Genomic DNA, 22619 nt, shown 5'->3' on the forward strand with positions numbered 1-22619 from the left:
ATAATAAGCATGCATTGGCTTTATAAATTTTTAAAGCCATAAAAATATCAAAATGAAAGAAAAAATGCCCTACTTAATAATCAGAGCCAGTGGTAATTTCCTCCAACAACCAAGACACAGAGACAATCTTCTGTATGTTTGGTTCAGAATGCCTAAAAGCACTGTCTAAAAAGAGTATCCCTCAGGCCCTGACTGGTGTAGCTCAGTGGACTGAGCGTGGGCCTGTGAACCAGTGTTGCAGGCCATGTCCCCAGTAGAGGGTGTACAAAAGGCAGCACACATTGATGTTTCACTTACCCTCTTTCTCCCTCCCTTCCCCTCCCTTTAAAAATAGTAAAATCTTGCCCTGGCTGGTGTAGCTCAGTGGTTGAGCGCGGGCCTGCGAACCACACAATCAAGGTTCGATTCCCAGTCAGGGCACATGCCTGGGTTGCAGGCCAGTTCCCGGTTCCTGGCAGGGAACGCATGAGAGGCAACCATACATTGATATTTCTCTCCCTCTCTCCTTCCCTTCCCCTCTAAGATAAATAAATAAAATCTTTAAAAAAATAGTAAAATCTTTTTAAAAATGAAAGAATACTCCTCAAATTTTAATCAGTAGACTATGGGGCAAAAAATTCAGTCAACTTCCACCCTACCAAAAATTTTTTCTAATTTTTTTAATTTATTGATTTGAGAGAGAGTGAGAGAGAGAAACATTCAGTGGTGTTAAACTTATTTATGCATTCATTGGTTGATTCTTGTATGTGCCCTTACTGGGCATCAAACCAGCAACCTTGGTATATCGGGAATACATCCTAAGCAACTGAGCTACCTGGCCAGGGCCCCACCCCACAAATTTTAATGAATGGAATGGTGTTGCTTTTGTTGAATTAACAATACAGACACAAGTAAACAATGAGAAATTCCAGAAACAAATTATTACCACAATAAGCCCACTGATCACCACCCATGCATACCAAGCACCACACAAGAAAGTGGTTTCAATGGAAGAGTCATCAGTCTCTCTACCATTCCAACTTTCTCACATTATCCTCCAAGTGACCACAGATTTAGATACCAAGCAAACACCTTGCTGTGTCACACCTCCTCTCTTTGCTCATGCTGTTCCTTCTACCTGAAACAGTCTGTCCTCACTCTGCCTAGTTAAGTTTTCCAGGAAGCCTTCTGAATTTGCTCTGCTTTCCTTCTCAAAACTTATGCCTCCACCAGGATTGGACCAAGTGCCCTTCTTTGGGTTTCCATGATAACCAATGCCTACCTCCCTCAGAACTCTTACTGTAAACCAGTCAGTCCTCATTATCTATGGATTTCAAACTGTGAATTCACCTCCCCACTAAACTTACTAGTAACACCCAAATCTACACTCATGGTACTTTCACAATCATTTGTGGACATATACAAAGTGGCAAAAAATTTGAGGTGCCCAATACACATTCCCAGTTGAGGTCAAATAGGTGACTCTGGCTTCTTGTTCAAGCTCTCATACTGTAAACAATTATCCTTTTCACGATCTATTTAGTGCCACATTTTTTCACATTTTTGTGCTTTCTGTTGGTAATTTTGTTGATTAAAATGGTCCCCAAATGTAGTACTGGAATGCTGTGTAGGCACAAGGCAGCTGTAGTATGCCTTATGGAAAAAAATGTGTCACGCCCTGGCTGGTGTAGCTCAGTGGATTGAGTTCGAGCCTGCGAACCAGAGGATCACAGTTCGATTCCCAGTCAAGGCACATGCCTGGGTTGCAGACCAGTTCCCAGCAGGGAACACACGACAAGCAACCATACACTGATGTTTCTCTCCCTCTCTCCTTCCCTTCCCCTCTAAAAATAAATAAATAAAATCTTTAAAAAAAAAGAATCACTTAAAGAAAGTGTGTCACACTAGTTTGCTTGAGCGTGATTGCTGCTGGCCATGAGGTTCAATGTTAATTAGTCAACGACAATACTAAATAAGGTGTGTCTTTAAACAAAAACATACACAAAACAAGGTTGCATACTGATGAAATTCTTATAACCAGAGGCTCATGGGAGCCTAGCCTGCATTTTCCTTAGGAGCAATGGTTCAGTACTCACTAATTCGGTGTCTGTGACAGCTTTATAGAACATATAACTGATGCCAGAGGCTGGCACACTAGGCCCACAGGCCAAATGTAACCTGCCACCTGTCTTTGTAAATAAAGTTTTACTGGAACACAGACATACTTACTCATTTATGTATTGTCTTTGGCTACTCCAACTCTACAACAGCAGAGCTGAGTTTCTGTAGCAAAGACCACATGACCTACAAAGTCTAAAATATTCACTATCTGGCCTTTTTCAAGAAAAGGCTTGCTGACCCATACACTAGACTCTAAGCTCTCAAAAGAAATACCAATGTCATGTTCATTTTTACAATCCTAGCACAAAGCTGGCACAGTAGGACAGGTAAACTAAACTTTAGTCTCATTAAGCACTGGACCTGGAACACAGCCTTCTACTCCAAAAACTCAGGGGTAACTGCATTAAATTCCAAACTTGTACAAGTCCTTAAAACAGATACTGTGCAAAGAAACAAAATAAATAATGAAATGTGACAGAAGAACAAGGAACAAAAGTTAAAGACCAAAGCAAACAATAATATTTGGTGGGTGAAATAAGCTTAATTCAAATAAGAGGCCAAATAACAGGTATTAGGTGCTACTGTACAGCCCAATATAAACACTTAAACACACATTCAGGGGGGCAAAAGAGAAGGAAGATTTGGGAAGAGCTTGGCCAAATATACAATGACATTTCACCTGTCTAAAGATGTATTTCTATACACAGCACCAAGCATGTCGTAGGTACAATAGTCACAGTTCATTGAAGAAAATGTTGGAAATGGTAAACGAATCATNGAAATAAGCTTAATTCAAATAAGAGGCCAAATAACAGGTATTAGGTGCTACTGTACAGCCCAATATAAACACTTAAACACACATTCAGGGGGGCAAAAGAGAAGGAAGATTTGGGAAGAGCTTGGCCAAATACACAATGACATTTCACCTGTCTAAAGATGTATTTCTATACACAGCACCAAGCATGTCGTAGGTACAATAGTCACAGTCATTGAAGAAAATGTTGGAAATGGTAAACGAATCATGCCAAACAATAAGAACTCACTAAAGTTTGAGAGACAAACATCAAAGGCTCCCATTCTTATTTGCTCATTTTTCCACAGTGGACACATATGTGTAACCATTCTATTCAAAATACTAATGAAGGAATCAGATCTGAGAAAACCCTCAGTAGTTCTATCAGAGACCTTTGTTTTTCAGTGTAAAAATTATTCCTGGTGCTATCATTTAATATCCTTAATTAACTCACTATCAGTAACAAGAGTATGTGCTAAGCCATACTCTTTTCTGATTTCCAAAGAAAACTGAGGCATACCAGAAGGCATATCTATTAAATAAAAAATGCTAGGAACCCTGGTGAATTAAATTTGAGTGGCCTAGCTCGTAGGAGAAGAGTTTAAATGGAAGTCTCAATAGTTTAAATGGAAGTCTCAATAGTCTCAATGCCACTCACAGTTGAGGTTGGCAGTCCCTTCCCAGGTTGCATTTGCAACCCAAACCACATCTCGAGGCTGAAAACCAACAACCCACAAGCTAACCTCCTGCAGCCATTCAAATTCACAGAGAGATCCAAAGCCTATGCTTGGGAGAGATAACAAAGTAGTGGAGAGTTTACTGTCATTACTAACAACCATCTGAAGCCAAATTTTATTTCTTATTCATGGATCTGAATTTTAGTAGCTTATGCTAGAAACTCTCTAGGAGTTGGCAAAGGAACAATTTCTATTAAGGCTAATCACCCAAAAAGGACAACTAAAATGAACAAGCAATGAACAGAATATATTTACATTATACACATGAGTTAAATAAATGATATACATCTTTATAATGGGATATCATGCAGCCATAATAAGAACACACTAAGAAAAGGTATTCTTCTTAGTGGAAATAAAGTCAACTCTGCTATGTTTGGTTTGAAAATAAGAATTCATTTTATTGTGATCAATATATTAGAAAACAATATGGCCACAACACAAATTTTACATTTACTCATGTGTGACTTTGTTCATGAGAAACACCAGGTGAACACAGAACATTGAACCCAACTGAACTGAGCTGCATAGGAATACACAGAACAGCTATTGCAGTTCACCATGCGAACTTGTGTTACGAGCCACACCTATCCACGTTTGGTGTTCACCTGCCCATCTAATATCGAATAACCACCACTTCACAGTAACTCAGAAGCTGCAGTCCTCTGAAGCCCACTTCTACAGGCAAACATGTCTTAAAAAAGCAAACTGTAGTTAATATATATAGTATAACCCCACTTTATTAAAAATACATTTCATGTATCTATGAGTGTGTGTGAATATGCACACACACATAAATGTTTACAGAAAGGTCTGGGAGAATCGCCATCCAACAGTTAACTGTGGTATCTCTGAAGACAAGAATACCAGTGACTGTCACTTTAAACTTTTAAGTACGTTATTGCTTAAGATACAATGAATTGGTGGTACGTGTGCAATTTTTAAAATTTCCTTTAAATCTTTCCAATACTAGAAGTATTAAAAAAGAGTGATTGTTACATAATCTGATGTTATCCTTCTGCTTAAAATCTTCAATACATGAATGAAAACTTTTCAATATTTATAAAGGATCTGATCCCTCCTATCTTCTCCAGCCTCATCTTTCACTGTTCTTCCCCTCATTTATATATTCAATTAAGATTTATTTACCAGTCAGGGCACATGCCTGGGTTGCAGGCCAGTTCCCAGCAGGGGACACACAAGAGGCAACCATACATTGATATTTCTCTCCCTCTCTCCTTCCCCTCAAAAGATAAATAAAATCTTTTAAAAAAAGATTTATTTAGCATCTTCTATATGCAGGCACTAGGCATAAAGCAGTGAACACTACAATAAATATAAACCCCACTCTCACAGAAGTTCAAATCTAGCAAGGGCAAGACCTAACCAACAAAGATAAAGTTGCACCTAAAACAGAAAAGTGATATGACTTCCGGCCAAGATAGAGGCATAGATACAATTTGCCTCCTTGTGCAGCCAACAGGACAACAAATTTAAAACAAAAACCAATAGAACTGTCAGAAAATCGAACTGTATGGAAGTCCAACAACCAAGACTGAAAGAAGAAACATTCATTCAGACTGGTAGGAGAGGAGAACAGGCAGCCCCGGTGGAGAGGACTCACAGCAAGGTGTCGGCTGAACGAATGGAGTGAGGGAGGCTGCGATCGGCAGTCCCACATTATGTATGCAGATAAACCAAGAGGGAGAGACAACTGGGGAGCAAGGTAGTCCACACAACACAGGGTTCCAGTGCAGGGAAAAAAAGCCTCAAAACCTCTGGCTGTAAAAATCTGTGGAGGTTGAGGTGGCAGGAGAAACTCCCAGCCTCACAGGAACGTTCGTTGAAGAGACCCACAGGGTCCTAGAATGTACACAAACCCACCCATCTGGGAAACAGCATTAAGAGGGCCCAGTTTGATCTGGGTAGCAGAGGAAGTGACTGAAAGCCACCAAGCCGAGTACATGGCATTGTTCTGTCTTGGACCCTTCACCCACATACAGCACCGCAACGCAGCAACCTAGATTGGCCTGCCCTAGCAAACAGCTAAGACTGCACCCCTTACAACATAACAGGTGCTCTGTTATGACAAAGAAATATGGCCCAAATGAAAGAACAGATCAAAACTCCAAAAAAAGAACTAAGTGATAAAGACATAGCCAACCTATTAGATGCACAGTTCAAAACACTGGTATTCAGGATGCTCACACAAATGGCTGAGTATGGTCACAAAATAGAGGAAAAAGTGAAGGCTATGCAAAGAGAAATAAAAAAAACTATACTGGGCCCTGGCTGGTGTAGCTCAGTGGATTGAGCGTGGGCCTGAGAACCACACAATTGCGGTTCGATTCCCAGTCAGGGCACATGCATGGGTTGCAGGCCAGTTCTCAGCAGGGGACTCATGAGAGGCAATCATACATTGATATTTCCTTCTCTCACCTTTTTTTCCCCTCTGAAGATAAATAAATAAAATCTTAAATGAAGAAAAAAGAACTCAAAAAAATGAAGAGAGTCTGAGGAATCTCCGAGACTACTTTAAATGCTCCAACATCTGGCATAGGGGTGCCAGAAGGAGAAAAGGAAGAAAAAGAAACTGAAAACATTTGTGAAGAAATAATGGAGAACTTCCCCAATCTGGCAAAGGAAATAAGACTTCCAGGAAGTCCAGGAAACTCAGCGAGTCCCAAAGAAGTTGGACCCAAGAAAGCACACACCAAGGCACATCATAACTGCATTACCAAGGTTAAAGAGGAGAGAATCTGGACTTCCGCCAAGATGGAGGCATAGGTGGAAACACTGTGCCTTCTCCCACAACCAAGTTTGAATACAACAAAGGTCTGGAGAACAAAGACACAGCCAAAAAACAGAAAACTGAATTATACAGAAGTCCGACTACAAGTAATAGTTCAACAGGGACGGTAAGAGGGGCGGAGCCAGCAGCGGAGCACAGTCGGGCAGGACAGATCCCCAGACCTACTCGCGCAAGTGGCCCGGACCCAGTCAGGGTGTGGGGCAGACTGACCATGGTCGCACATTCGCACAGTGAGATGGACCACGCAGGCCCCAGGGGGTGAGGGCTGATGGTGGTGGCACACTCATGTGCAGTGGGACAAAACGCGTGGGCCCGGTGATGGTGGCAGCTGCCGCACCTGTGGGGGCTGCAGCAGGAGACGGCAGACGGGACACAATTGTTCCTCTTTGACCCCGCGCCCACATACAGTGTCACAACCCAGCAACTGAGTAGCCCTGCTCTGGTGAACACCTAGGGCTCCGATCCTGCTACACAACAGGCATGAACAGCCCAAAAGATGGCGCAAGAAGAACTCAAAGTCCCAGAGCCGATAACTCTCAGCAACCGAGAAATTGCCAGCCTCTCAGAAGCACAATTCAAGACACTGTTTATCAGGATGCTCACAGAACTGGTTGATTATAGTCACAGATTAGGGGAACATATGAAGGCTAAACTAATTGAAATGAAGGGAGATGTCCAGGAAACCAATAGCGATGGAAAGGAAACTGGGACTCAAATCAATGGAATGGACCAGAAGGAAGAACGAAACATCCAACCAAAAAGGAATGAAGAAATGAGAATTCAAAAAAATGAGGAGAGGCTTAGGAACCTCCAGGACATCTTTAAACGTTCCAACATCCGGATTATAGGGGTACCAGAAGGGGGAAAGAAACAGCCACGAGTGGAAAACGTATTTGAACAAATAATAAAGGAGAACTTCCCCAGTCTGGCAAAGGAAATAGACTTCCAGGAAATCCAGGAAGCTCAGAGAGTCCCAAAGAAGTTGGACCCAAGAAGGAACACACCAAGGCACATCATAATTACATTAGCCAAGACTAAAATGAAGGAGAGAATCCTAGAAGCAGCAAGGGATAAGGGGACAGTCACCTACAAAGGAGTACCCATCAGACTGTCAGCGGATTTCTCAAAAGAGACCTTACAGGCAAGAAGGGGCTGGAAAGAAGTATTCCAAGTCATGAAATCCAAAGACCTACAGCCAAGATTGCTTTATCCAGCAAAACTTTCATTTAGAATGGAAGGACAGATAAAGTGCTTCTCAGATAAGGTCAAGTTCAAGGAGTTCATCATCACCAAGCCCTTATTATATGAAATGCTAAAGGGACTTATATAAGAAAAAGAAGATGAAAAATATCAACAGTGAAAGGACAGCAAACTCAGTTATTAACAACCACACCTAAAACAAAAGCAAACCTAGAGGACAGCTAGATCAGGAGTGGAACCATAGAAATGAAGAACACATGGAGGGTTAGCAACAGGGGAGTGGGGAGGAGGAGAAGGCACAGAAAATAGCATAGATGGTAGGTAGAAAATAGATAAGGGGGAGGGCAAGAATAGTGGGGGAAATATAGAATCTAAAGAACTTGAGACACGAGGTTATAAACTAAGGGGGGGAGAATGGTGGGGGAGGGAGTGTGCGGGTGGAGGGGAATGAAGGGAGGGGAATAGAACAACTGTAATGGTATAATCAATAAAATATATTTTAAAAAAAGAGGAGAGAATCTTAAAAGTAACAAGAGAAAAGCAGACAGTTACCTACAAAGGAGTTCCGATAAGACTTATCAACTGATTTCTCAAAAGAAACCCTAAAGGTAAAACCCTACATGATTTCAAAACCATGAAAGGCAAGGACTTACATCCAGATTGCTGTATACAGCAAAGCTATCATTTAGAATGGAAGGGCAGTTGAAGCGCTTCCCACCTGGCTGGTGTGGCTCAGTGGATTGAGTGCTGGCCTATGAAACAAAGGGTCACTGGTTCAATTCCCAGTCAGGGCACATGCCTGGGTTGCAAGCCAGGTCCCCAATGTGGGTACACAAGAGGCAACTGCACATTGATGTTTCTCTCCCTTCCCCTCTGTCTAAAAATAAGTAAATAAATAAATAAATTTAAAAAATAAATAAATAAAGTCCTTCCCAGATAAGGTCAAGCCAAAAGACTTTATCATCACCAAGCTCTTGTTACATGAAATGTTAAAGGCACTTATCTAAGAAAAAGATGATGATCAAAACATGAACAGTAAAATGACAATAAACTCATAACTATTAACAACTGGACCTAAAAAAAAAGGAAACTAAACAAACTAATAGAACAGGAACAGAATCACAGAAATAAAGATCAAATGGAAGGTTATGGAGGTGGGGGTGGTGGGAAGAAGGGGGGAAAAGGTACAGGGAATAAGAAGCATAAATGGTAGGTACAAAATAGAAGGGGAGGTTAAAAATAGTATAGAAAATGTAGAAGCCAAAAAACTTGTATGTACGACCCATAAACATGAACTAAGGAGGGGAAATGCTGGTGGGAAGGGGGTGGAGGGAAATAAAGGGGAGGAAAAATGGGACAACTGTAATTGCATAATCAGTAAAATATACTTTGAAAAAAAAATAAAAAGAGTCCTGGATGTTGTGGCTCAGCGGACTGAGCTCTGGCCTGTGAACCAAAGGGTTGCCAGTTCAATCCCCGTCAGAGCACATCTGGTTTGCAGGCCAGGTCACTGGTTGGGGGCACATGAGGAGCAACCACACATTGGTGATGTTCCTCCCCAACTCTTTCTCTCTCCATTCTTGTCTCTCTAAAAAAAAAAGTATATAAAATCTTTAAAAAAAAAAGAAATGTGGTATCACAAAAGGGAAAAAAGCAGGTTCAAGAATCAGGAAAAACTTACCTGGCATTGGAAATGATATTCATGCTAAGGACTGAAGGATAAGCAAAAATGGGACTGATAAGGAGAGAGGAACATTGCAGGCAGAGATAATGCCCAACAGTCAAAGGACTAGAAAAGAGCATGGGCCCTTCAAGGAAAAAGGCAGTATGTCCAGAGAACAACAAAGAGGGATAGAGAAGTGTAAGATAAGGTTAGCAACAGCAGAAGCTAAATCATGTGGGGCCCATAAACTATGCTAAAAATTCTGGACCTAGCCCTGGCTGGTGTAGCTCAGTGGATTGCATGCAGGCCTGCTAACCACATGATCGCGGTTCAATTCCCAGTCAGGGCACATGCCTGGGTTGCAGGCCAGTTCCCAGCAGGGGACTCACGAGAGGCAACCATATATTGATATTTCTCTCCTTCTCTCCTTTCCTTCCTCTCTAAAGATAAATAAATAAAATCTTTAAAAAATATAAAAAAATATGGAAGTGACATGATCAGGTAACTCATTTGGGTTACTGTCTAAAAAGAAAGGCCAAAGGAGGACCAGAAATAATGTGGAAAGGCCATTAGGAATTTCTTTCAAAAGTCCGTGGATTTCTAAAGTGAGAGCTTGGACTAGGATGGTAGAAGTGGAAACAGAGAAAAGTGGATGGATTTAAATTCTGTTTAGTCGGTGGATTCAATAGCTCTTGGTATTGACTGGATGTGGGGGTACAAGAAAAGAAGGGGTAAAGAATGACTCAAATCTCTAGGAAGAGTACTTCCCACATCCTAGCCTCCAGCCATACGGAACTACTTGCAGTTTTCTAAGCCATGCCTCTTTCAAGCTTCCGTGCCTCTGAGTGGAAATGTCCTTTACATCATTTTTCAGCTGCAAAACGCTTCTCCATCCCAGCCTTCCCTAACCACGTTCTGACTAGGTGCTCAGACTGCATGTTCCCTCTGTCTCTCATGTTTACCTTTCTCACAGCAGTTGGAACACTGCATTATAACCATACATTTATGCTGCTGGGTCTTCCCCACATGACTGAGTGCTTCCTGAGGTTGAAGATCACTTTTGGTTGTTTTAATCTCTGTATCCCTAATGCCTAATCACTCAAATATATGTGAATAAATCCCCACTCCCATCAACTCTAAGTTCTGAGGAACACAGAAAGCAAGCTGAGTTCTTGGGGCCTAATCTAAGAATAAAATAATATGGGAGGCTGAGTTGGGCCTGAGAAAGCAGGTAAAAAAAACACAGTGTGGTTTTTTGACTGGTTAAATGAAGAGCTATGAAACTGCAGACTTCTGCCTCAAGGGCTGGTAGTCTAGAACTAAAAGCCCAAAATCACAGTAAATTTAAAAGAAATTAAGGGAAGTAAAAATTACTCAAAAATGATGCACAGACTGAAAATACATAAAGTTTCACAAACAGTTCAGAAAACAGAATTATCACACTTTACTCCACATACATGTACAATTATTTAAATAATTTTATACATTCACATATTTGTATGTTAAAATAATTAATAAAATTATAATGGATTAATGACAGCTCACATGCTGAAAATGCCTTTTCTCAAATGCACATAAGAATAAAAACAAAGCCCTGGCTGGTGTAGCTCAGTGGATTGAACACGGGCCTGTGAGGCAAAGGGTCGCCGGTTCAATTCCCAGTCAGGGCACATGCCTGGGTTGCAGGCCAGTTCCCAGTAGGGGACATATGAGAGGCAACCACACACTGATGTTTCTCCCCCACTCTTTCTCCTTCCCTCCGCCTCTGTCTAAAAATAAATAAATAAAGTCTTAAACACAAACTTACAAACACATTACTTGAAAAATAAATTAAAAACCTAATGGAAGAAAAGGTCATATTATAAAAGATCTAACCTTTATGAGGAATAATCTCTAACCTTTAGGCCATGGCCAAAGAAAGCTATAAAATGGCTTTATTGTCATTATTACTTTCATTTTAGATTGTTAAACAGTGGAGCTAACACAATAAAACAATTTATCTTATTCAAAAAGGTGTCCCGGGACTGTAATATCCAAACTGGAAGAGGGCAGCAGTAAAGGATTCTACTACTACAGCAACTCCTCAGAGACACCTCACCGTATGGGGACCCAGGCACACTATGCACATCAGAAGTTGACAATTTCATTTATACACAACGACTTTTTCCAAGTCATCCAGAATACAGCTAAAGACTAAGAAAAATACAAAAATATAAATAAAAATTTTAAATTAAACCACACAGGAACAGTCTTCCTATCCCATCACTAACTCATCCTTAGCAGACAACCATGCCTCCAACTTCAAAGAGAACATAGAAAACATCAAAAAGGCCCTCCCTCGCCCTGGCTGGTGTCCCTTGGTGGAATGAGTGCCAGCCTGCAAACTGAAAGAAAGGTCACGAGTTTGATTCCCAGTCAGGGCACATGCCTGGGTTGTAGGCCGCCAGGTCCCCAACCGGGAGTGTGGGAGAGGCAACCGATCAATGTATCTCTCACAAACTGATGTTTCTCTCCCTCTCTTCCCCTCTCTCTAAAAATAAATAAATATCTTTTTAAAAAGGCCCCCCTCATCTTCCTCCTACAATACCCACAAATCTGTCTGCAGCCCCAATTAATCTATTCTTCCTTTCCCTCAAGCATAAGAAAGAAGGATCTCTCACCCTTTTCTAGGTTAATCCCTTCACTTGTGCTCTGAATCCCACTCCCTTCCCATCCTCTGCAAGGACCTCTCTTCCCTGCCTTCTATTTCCTTTTTTCTTAGATCTTTAACCTACTTATTATTCCGTTTTTTCCTAAAGGGACTGTATCTACTCTCATGACTTTATTAGCATCTACAAGAGGATATCTTCAAATATTTTCACCTCTGACCTAGACTACTTTCCTCAGCTTCAGATATCTTGTTAGCCTTTAAAACTCTCCACTTCAATGTCCTATAAAAACTCCAACATGTCCAAAACTAAACTCAGCATCTTCTAAAACTAACTCCACTAGTACCAACTCTATTCCCTATCTCAGAGAATGGACCATCACCCAACCAGTTGCTAAGCCAGAAACCCAGGTGCTCCTTTTGACTCCCTCTTCTCCCACAGTGCTTCATGCCCAATCAAGTCCTTTGGGTTATCTACCTCCCTAATATGCCTTGTATCTGTTCACTTCTCTCGATCCAAAGCCATTTCCTGGTTCAGATCCTCTTCACATGTTGGATGACTGGAGCACCCACCTACTGTTCTTAGTTCTAGTCTTTGCCAAGCTTTTCACAAATTTTCACATGCAGCCAGAGTTGTATTTCTAAAATATGTATAACATGTTATTTCCCTACTTAAAGCATTCAGTAGCTCGCTACTGCCTTCAGATAAATATCAAATGATTTACTGCATAGCCCTTCAAGATCTGGTCCCAGTTTATCCCACCACCCACTCCACTGTGAATCTCAAGGCCTAATGAAATAGCCATTTGTAGTTTTCTAACTACTGTGCTCTCTCTTCCTAGCTTCCCCCAAATCCCACACTGAATCCAAAAGAATCATATTGTTCACTCAAATCCAAAGCAGCAAAAAATTTTTATCCTATACTAAGTAAATTTTCATTTAGAAAAATTACTTTTACTAAATTCTACAGTGCCACGTGGTGGTGAGAGAGGGAAGCGCATAATAAATATGTATGCAGTGACTGTGCAGTGAGCCTCATAGTTGTGTGTCCCAGGGCACCCACACTTACTCATCTCCTCTTGCTCATTACATCACCCTTAGGAACTTACGTCACTGGGGCTCAAGCTGCCCAGCCCATTCTCCTGCTCGGAATTCTTCCCAGACTCAGTGCCCTGAGAGGAGCGGGGATGGGACGGATGAATCCAGATCTCCAGGCGAGTAGTGTCATCGCCAACATGCCGGAGAGTAGACTTCTTTCCTTTCCGCCACTGCTCAGGGCTCAGTTCCAATTCCTCATGTTGCTTCTTTTCCACCTGTTCTGCCTGTACAGCATACAAACACACAAGCTCAGACTCTCCAAGGATTTAGCTAGTAAAGACAAGTGCTTACCTCACCTGAGTTTGTTGCCCAAGGACTATAAAATGTAAAAACTCTGCCACAGTTCCGAAGTAACAAAATTAAAATTAAAAACAAGGAGCAGACTATGATCTGCTTTGTCTCATAAAAGTTATTAATTCTATAAACTAAATGCTTTGAAACCTGTACACCCAAGGGCCCCAGAGAGCTCTCCTAAAGACAAGTTTGGTTTTGCATTGGCACTGACTGACTTCCATCAGTACAGCCCAGGGGGACCCCTTGACCACATTATTTGTCATTCCTGAAAGGACACAGAGGCACTAAGAGAAACACATTCTTCTAGGAAGGAATGATTCTGCCTCATCCCCACTCACCTTTCGTTTGGTCTCTTCAAACAAGCTCATGAGACTCTCCTTGGCAGTCAGGATAGGGTTGCTGGCAGCTAAACTGCGCATATAGTAATAGACAGCATCAAGCTTCCTCCTCTGTAGAAAGAGGTCAGAGACACTGAGTCAACCAATTTTCTTCATGAGTCTGGCCTAAGTCAGCTGACCCAAGAAACCCTATTATTTCTCCCAACCTGTGCCCCAAGCTGTGAGGAATTTCAATAAGAAAATCAGAATGTTATCCGTGGAAAAAGCCATGGCAATGATATCAGAAAGATCTTGTCTTGCACAATATTATTCCTTATATGCAGAGGTACTCTCAGCCAAGTATTCATAAGGGGGAAAAAATAAAGAGCCTCATAAAATATAAATGCCAATTATGTCTTGTTTTTAGAGAAAAAAATGTTCAACTCACCTAGCCATTTATTTATTGTTTTTAAAAATTATAAATAACAATAGCAATACCAATGAGTAAGCATAACTAAAATAAGGCAAGAGAGATCACCACTTCATAGATCCTATCTCTAAGCTAAGGAAGGACACTGCCACACAGTTATTATCATTCCCATGTTAGATGAGGAAATGAGAGAGCTCCTCAAAAAACTGAGAATTATATGACCCAGAAATTCCACTTCTGGGTATACACCAAAAAGAACTGAAAGCAGGATCCTGAAGAGGTATTTGTAATTCATGTTCATAGCAGCATTATTCATAATGCCTAAAAGGTGAATATGTCTACTAAGAGATGAATGGATAAACAAAATGTTGTATATACATACAACTGAGAATTATTTGGCCTTAAGAAAGAAGGGTTTTTTTTTGTTTTTTTTTAAAGATTTTATTTATTTATCTTTAGAGGGGAAGGGAAGGAGAGAGGGAGAGAAATATCAATATATGGTTGCCTCTTGTGAGTCCCCTGCCGGGAACTGGCCTGCAACCCAGGCATGTGCCCTGACTGGGAATCAAACTGCGATTGTGTGGTTCACAGGCCCGCGATCAATCCACTGAGCTATACCAGCCAGGGCAAGAAGGAAGTTTCTTTAAAAAATTATTTTATTGTTGCCCTGGCTGGTGTGGCTCAGTGAACTGAGCGCCGGTCTGTGAACCAAAGGGTTGCTGGTTGGATTCCCAGTCTAGGGCACATGCCTAGGTGGCACGCCCCAGTGGGGGGGCGTGTGGGAGGCAACCACACATTGATGTTTCCCTCTCTTCTTCCCCTCCCCTCCGTCTAAAGAAATAAACAAATAAAACCTTAAAAAATTATTTTATTGTTCAATTACAGTTGTCTGCATTTCCCCCCCCATAACTCCCCCCTATCCCAGCCAAACCCACCTCCCTCCCTTGCTTCCACCCTCCCTCTTGGTTTTGTCCATGTGTCCTTTATAGTAATTGCTAAAAACCCTTCTCCCCTCTGTCCCCTCCGACCTCACCTCTGGCTGTTGTTAAGATTGTTCCTAACTTCAATGTCTCTGGCTATATTTTGTTTGTTTTTTTTTTCTTTTGTTGATTATGAGCCAGTTAAAGGTGAGATCATATAGTATTTGTTCCCCACCACCTGTCTTATTTCACTTAGCATAATGTTCTCCAAGAAGAAGAAAATTCTAATACAAGTTGAATGAAATTCTAATACATGAATGAACCTTGAAGATATAATGATAAGTAAACTAAGTCAGTCACAAAAAGACAAATACTAAATACTGTATGATTCCACTTATGTAAGTACCTAGAACAGGCAAATTCACAGAAACAGAAAGTAGAAGGGTAGTTGTCAGAGGCTACAAGGAGGGAAGAATGGGGAAGAGTTGTTTCATAGGTACAGAGTTTCAGTTTTGTAAGATGAGGAGAGTTCTGAAGATTGGTTGAACAGCAATGTAAGTGTACTTAACACTACTGAACAGTACACTTAAAAATGGGTAACATGGGCCCTGACTGGTGTAGCTCAGTTGGTTGGGCAGCATCCCACAAACCAAAAGGTCTCTGGCTTGATTCCCAGTCACAGCACAAGGCTGGATTGTGGGCCCAGTCCTCAGTCAGGGCCAATTAATGTTTCTCTCACACACTGATATTTCTCTTCCTCTCTTTCCCCCTCCCTTCCCCACTCTCTAAGAATAAATAAATAAAATCTTTTCAAAAAAATTCAGTAAGATGGCAAATTTTATTTTATGTACATTTTACAATTAGAAATTTTAATATTTTAATTTTAAAAAGAGTGGACAAAGATTTGAATAGACATTTCTCCAGATGGCCAATAAGCATAATGAAGATGCTCAATATCATTAGTTCTTAGGTAAATGCAAACGAGACCATAATGAAATATCACTTCAAAGTCACTGGATTTGTGGGTATCAACAAACTAATTCTAAAGTTTATATGAAAAAGTAAAAGAGCCAGAACAGCCCATACATTATTGAAGAAGAACGAAGTCAGAAGATGGATACTACCTGACTTCAAGACTCACTCTTACAATAATTAAGAGTGTGGTACTGACCTAAGAATACATACACAGATCAGAACAAAATAGAGAGTCAAGAAATAGACCCACACAGATAAAGTAAGCTGATCTTTGACAAAGGAACACTGACAAGTCAATGGATTAAGGATAGTCTTTTCAACAAATAGTGTTTGAACTGGATATCCACATGCAAAAAAATAAATCTAGACACAGACCTTATACCTGTCACAAAAATTAACCCAAAATGTAAAATGCAAAATTATGTAATATAACTCCTAGGAGGTAATATAGGAAAAAACCGAGGTAACCCTGGATCTGGCGATAACCTCTAAGATATGACACCAAAATCACGATCCATAAAACAAAAACTGACAGGTTGGAGTTCATTAAAATTAAAAACTTCTGCTCTGTGAAAGACACTGCCAGGAAAATGCAAAAAAAAAAGGAACAAAATATTCACAAAACACATATCTGATAAAGAACTGGTATCTGAAATACACAATGAACTCTTAAAACTCAAAATAAGGAAACAAACAACCCAATTTAAAAATGGGCAAATGGCCCTAACCAGTGTAGGTCAGTTGGTTAGGTACTGTCCCACAAACCAACAGGGCACTGGAACAATTCCCAGTCAGGGCACACGCCTAGGTTGCAGGCCTGATTCCTGATGTTTCTCTCTCCCTCCCTCCCCTTTTAAAAATAGATAAAGATCTAAAAATGGGCAAAAGAACTAAACAGATACCTCCCAAAAGACACAAAAAAGGCAAATAAATTTATGAAAGATGCTCCATATCACATGTCAGTAAGAAAATGCAAATTAAAACAATGAGATACCACTACACACCTATTAGAATGACCACGACCCAGAATACTGACAACACCAAATGCTGGCAAGGATGCAAAGCAATAGGAACTCTCATCCGCTGATGGTGAGAACACAAAACAGTGTAGCCACTTTGGAAAACAATTTGGCAGTCTCCCCCTAAACTACATATGTATACTCTTACCATATGGTACAGTAATTACACTCCTAGGTTTTACCCAAGTGAGCTGAAAGCTCATGTCCACACAAAAACCTGCACACAAATGTTTACAGCATTTCTATTTATAATACCCAAAACCTGAAATCAGTCAAGATGTCCTTCAATTAGGGGAATGGATAAACAAACTGTGATACATCCATACAACAAAAAGAGTTATCGAGCCATGAAAATAACACTAAATTCATATAGGTAAGTGAAAGAAGCCAACCTAAAAAGCTACATACCATATGATTCTAATTACATGGCATCCTGGCAAAGGTAAAACTATGGAGATAGTAAAAATATCAGTGACTGCCAGAGGTTCAGAGGAGGGAAATGAGACAACAGGTGGAGGGTGGACACAGGATATATTTAGGGCCATGAAACTATTCTGTATACTATAATGGTAGATACATATCACTGCACATTTGTTCAAACCCACAGAGTGTACAATAATAGAAGTGGATCTTAATGTAAATCATCGCCTTTAGTTAATAATAAAGCATCAATACTGACTCATTAATTGGAACAAATATACAACACTAATGTAAGAAGTTAATAATAGGGAAAATTGGGAGAAAGGAAGGAGTTGAGAGAGTATATGGGAACTCTCTCAATTTTTCTGTAAATCTAAACTGACCCAAAAAGTAAAAAGAACAAATATTAAAGAAAAAAGTCCCACCCTGGCTGGTGTAGGGCACCTGCCTGGGTTGTGGACCAGGTCCCCAGTGGGGGCCACGTGAGAGGCAACCACACGTTGATGTTTCTCTCTTTCTTCCTCCCTTCCCCTCTCTCTAAAAATAAATAAATAAATAAATAAATAAATAAAACCTTTAATAAATAAATAAAATCTTTTAAAAAAAGAAAAGAAAAAAGCCCCCGCATTTCATGTGGGGAGACCCACAATGAGATATTACTTCAAACCCACTAGGTTACTCATAATCAAAAGATGAAAGTAACAAACCAGCCAGCCAGGTCCCCAGTAGGGGGCACATGAGAGGCAACCACACACAAATGTTTCTCTCCCTCTCCTTCTCCCTCCCTTTCCCTCTGTTAATAAATAAACAAAATCTTTTTTTTTTTTAAAGATGGAGCCCTGGCTGGTGTAGCTCAGTGGATTGAGTGTGGGTCTGTGAACCAAGGGATCGAAGTTTGATTCCCAGTCAGGGCACATGCCTGGGTTGCAGGCCAATTCCCAGCAGGGGACCCACGAGAAGCAACCATACATTGATGTTTCTTTCCTTCTCTCCTTCCCTTCCCCTCTAAAGATAAATAAATAAAATCTTAAAAAAATAAATAAAATAAAAACAAAAAATAAAAAAAAGATGGAGGTAAACATGGTTGACCTCCTTGCACAGTCACATCAAAATTACAACTAAACTATGAAACAACCATCACTCAGAACCATCTCATTCAGAACCATCATAAATCATTCCTAGTGTGGCTCACTGGACTGAGTGCCAGCCTGCGAATCAGAGTCGCTGGTTCAATTCCCAGTTGTGGCCCATGCCTGGGTTGCAGGTCAGGTCCCCAGTAGGGGGTGTGTGAGAGGCAACCACACATTGTTGTTCTCCCCCTCACTTTCACCCTCCCTTTCCTAAAAATAAAATCTTTTAAAAAAATTAAAAAAGAAAAAAAAGGTTAAAGGTAAGGATAAGGACAGAATTCTGAAAGTAGTGTGACAAAAGCAGTTAGTTACCTCCAGGGGAGTTCCCATAAGACTGTGAGCTGATTTCTCAAAAGAAACTACAGGCTAGAAAGGACTGGCAAGAAATATTCAACATCATGAAAAACAGGGACCTATGGCCAAGACAGCTCCACCCAGCAAAGCTATCATTTGGAATCAAAGGGCAGATGAAGAGCTTGCCAGACAAAACAAAGCTAAAGGAGCTCATCACTACCAAACCAGGATTATATGAAATGTTGTTTTTTTTTAAAGATTTTATTTATTTATTTTTAATTTATGTATTTATTAGAGAGAGGGGAAGGGAGAGAGGGGAAGGGAGAGAAACACTGATGTGTGGTTGCCTCTTGTACAGCCCCAACTGGAGATCCAGCCAGCAACCCAGACACGTGCCCTGCCTGGGAATCAAACTAGAAACCCTTTGGTTCACAGGCCAGCACTCAAGCCACTGAGCCACAACAGCCAGGGCTGTGTGAAATGTTAAAAGGATCTTCTTATTTTAGAAAAAGAAGATCAGAACTATAAGCAATAAAATGGCAATAAATACATATCAACAATTGCATACAAAAAAAAAAAAACTAAGCAAGCGAGTAGGAGACAGAATCATGGCTACACAGAGGATTTTGATGGTTGCCAGACTGGGGTTTGGAGGAATGGGTAAAAGAGGTGAGGGGTTTAAGAAGTACAAATGGGTAGTTACAGAATAGTCACGGGGATATAAAGCACAGTACAGGAAATGGAGTAGCCAAAGAACTTATATGCATGACCCATAGATATGAACAAAGGTATGGGGATTGCCTGAGAGAGTAGAGGGTATTGGGTGGGTGGGGACAAAGGGGGAAAAATGGGGATAATTGTAATAGCATAATCAATAAAATATAATAAATAAAACAAAACACCTTGAAAAATAAAGTAGTAAAAATGCCTTGGAACTAGAGAAAGCTAATGGTTACACTGTTAATGTACTAAATGCCAACAGATTCTACAAATAATAAGTTACTTACAAATAAATTATTACAAGTTATGTGAATTTTACTGCAATTTTTAAAGCCATTGAAGAAAAAATTAAATTATATCTTCTAATTAACAAGAAACATGAAAATTAATTCAATAATTACAAAGAAGAAAAACCAGACAAGGAGATGAAATGAGAAAGAAGAAAAACAGTAGATCAGTGGATTGAGCACAGGCCTGCGAACCAGAGGATCGAGGTTCGGTTCCCAGTCAGGGCACATGCCTGGGTTGCAGGCCAGTTCCCTGCAGGCCAACTCCCAGCAGGGGACACACCAAAGGCAACCATACATTGATGTTTCTCTCCCTCTCTCCTTTCCCCTCTAAAGATAAATAAATAAATAAAATCTTAAAAAAATAAAAAGAAAAAGAAAAACAGTAGAGAAGGAGAAAGGGGAGAGGAAAATAAAGCCACAAAGAAGTGTGAAAAAAGAAATCAGAAAGAGAATAGGACGAAGGTAAAAAGCAAGGACAGATTCAACAGATTCTGAAGGAAGTTTATCAGTAAGCCACATTCTTTAACAATTTAAATCCATAATTAAGTACGAGGTGTTTCTTTGAATCTTTTGTGGAATAACTCCAACATTATTTGGGCAGTGAACTTTACAGCATTAAGAAAACTCTCCCTGCTAATGAGCATGTCAGCTGCTTCTTATAGTTGAACCTTTGATACCTACCACTGGCCCCCACCCTTTCCCCTCCAATTCAGCTTCCTCACTAGGAACTCTGTCAGACCCCAAGGCTCTCTGTTACAGCCACATTTAGAGGAGTTTGGTCCGATCCGGAGAGGTATGATTTGGCATTTACTGTGCTTCTGCTAAGAAGACTCCTTAGGTGAAAAGCTAAGAGGAATAAAAAAATTATATGAAAAAAAGGATACAGGGATCGAGTTTTAAGTACTTGGGGCTAACTGAGGACTTTTTTTTTTTTAATTTATTTATTTTTAGAGGGGAAGGGAAGGAGAGAAGGAGAGAAGTATCAATGTATGGTTGCCTCTTGTGAGTCCCCTGCCGGGAACTGGCCTGCAACCCAGGCATGTGTCCTAACTGGGAATCGAACCACGATCATGTGGTTCGCAGGCCTGTAACTGAGAACTTTAAGAGGGAAAGGGAGACGGAGCTTTATTTTTCTTCTAGAAATAAGTAACCTGGTTCAAAGAGACAGGGAAAGGAAGCAAGACAAGATTCAGAGCAGAAACCTTGATCAAAAACAGTGGTTTGACTGGAGCAAGAGCATTCCCCAAGGAACTCAAGTGCAGCTAAAGTGGATAACATAAATATTCAACTGAAGTGAGGAATCCCTGACAACTTACTTCCAAAAGGAATAGTAATAAAAGGAGTTTGTGTCCAAGCTGGTGTGACTCAGTGGACTGAGCCTGAACTGCAAAGCAAAGGGTCGCTGGTTTGATCCCCAGCCAGGGAACATGACTGGTTGCAAGCCAGGTCCTCAGTAGGCGGTGTACAAGAGGCAACCACACATTGATGTTTCTCTCCCTTTTTTTCTCTCCCTCCCTTCCCCTCTCTAAAAATAAATAAATAAAATCATTTTTTAAAAAGGAGTTTGACTGGAATGGGAGTAAAAGGCAGAAAACTGTACTTGAACAACAATTAAAATAAAAATAAATAAATATAAAAAAATTTAAAAAGGAGTTTGAGGATAGGAGACATAAGGGGATATATTTTAGGTTACATTATTCTAGCTGAAGAGATGAAATCTAGCTCCAGGAGCTGTTGCTATCAAAATCCATATTCTAAGATACTGCCTGCAGAATTCTTCCCATGTCCACAGGATTTCTTACCGTATACACTGCCAGCAGAGCCAACTGGTTATAGGGGCGCCCATTCTTGGGAGCAATGTGCTGGGCCTTCAGGTACCAACTAGAACAGAAAAACAGTTTGAAAAAATGCTAGTTCCCTATCAACTCTTTCCCAGTTCATCACCTGATATCCCTTATTACTTAAGATATAAGCTGGAATATTAGATATAACCCTGGAGTAGTAAAGCATGACTACAGAGACCACTAAGGACACCTATAGGACACCCTATAAGAGGCAGGTCAGGTGGCCTATTGTTCTTAGTAGGGCATAGCTCAAAGCCACATAGGGAGAAAAGCAAATGTACAAGAGGCAATAGTACCTGCGTGCTTTCCCATAGTTTGCCGTGTCATTGGCTTGCTCCCGGTACCTAGCAATATCTCCTTGACAAATCATACACCGCTGGGCACTGATCAAGGCATATTTTACCTTTAGGAAAAACAATTAGTTAATAGCATTCCCAAGAAACTCTTAATTTCAATCCCAAAGGACACAGATAGGGTCAAAATGACAGAGCAGCATTAATAAAGCACTAACAGTCCTCAATAAAGTAAAAAGTTTTCAGTCTAACCTAGACTACCAAAAAAAAGTGAACAGTATGGTGAAAAATTTACTGAGAAAGAGGTGCAGAAGGGAGAGGGGTCATTCTTATTTCGAGGCCCAGGCAAATGGAAGAAAACATTCTGAAAGTAAGAGCCAGGAGGCCTGACTCTCCATGTAATTGTTGTGCGATCTCAACAAGGTCTCTGGGACTCAGTTTCTTCATTTGAATGTAAAAATACCTATTCCACAGAATAACTGAAGAGAATAAATATACTTTACAAATTTTAAAATTACATACAAATATAAAGACAATTGTTTACTGTTTTCTTCCTCCTATCATTATAGACTTTCTCTCTTCAAATTGTTAACATCAACACATTGTATTACTGCATTAAATCC

The 22619-nt window shown here is 40.4% G+C and overlaps 1 protein-coding gene across 2 annotated transcripts in view; it reads right to left on the minus strand.

Moving 5' to 3' along the window:
* The window catches only part of SMG6 (SMG6 nonsense mediated mRNA decay factor), a 235905-nt gene that overhangs the window by 204687 nt on the left and 8599 nt on the right, over positions 1-22619 (minus strand). For both annotated transcript variants that reach the window (XM_037070398.1, XM_037070399.1), the window contains exons 5-8: positions 22000-22106; positions 21662-21740; positions 13683-13793; positions 13062-13274 (exon numbers count right to left, since the gene is read on the minus strand). In XM_037070398.1, the coding sequence (XP_036926293.1) occupies positions 13062-13274; positions 13683-13793; positions 21662-21740; positions 22000-22106 (510 nt within the window). The remainder of the gene's footprint in view (positions 1-13061; positions 13275-13682; positions 13794-21661; positions 21741-21999; positions 22107-22619) is intronic.

Source organism: Sturnira hondurensis, unplaced genomic scaffold, assembly GCF_014824575.4.
Source record: "Sturnira hondurensis isolate 20B ecotype Veracruz unplaced genomic scaffold, ASM1482457v3 Scaffold0018728, whole genome shotgun sequence".
NCBI lineage: Eukaryota > Metazoa > Chordata > Mammalia > Chiroptera > Phyllostomidae > Sturnira > Sturnira hondurensis.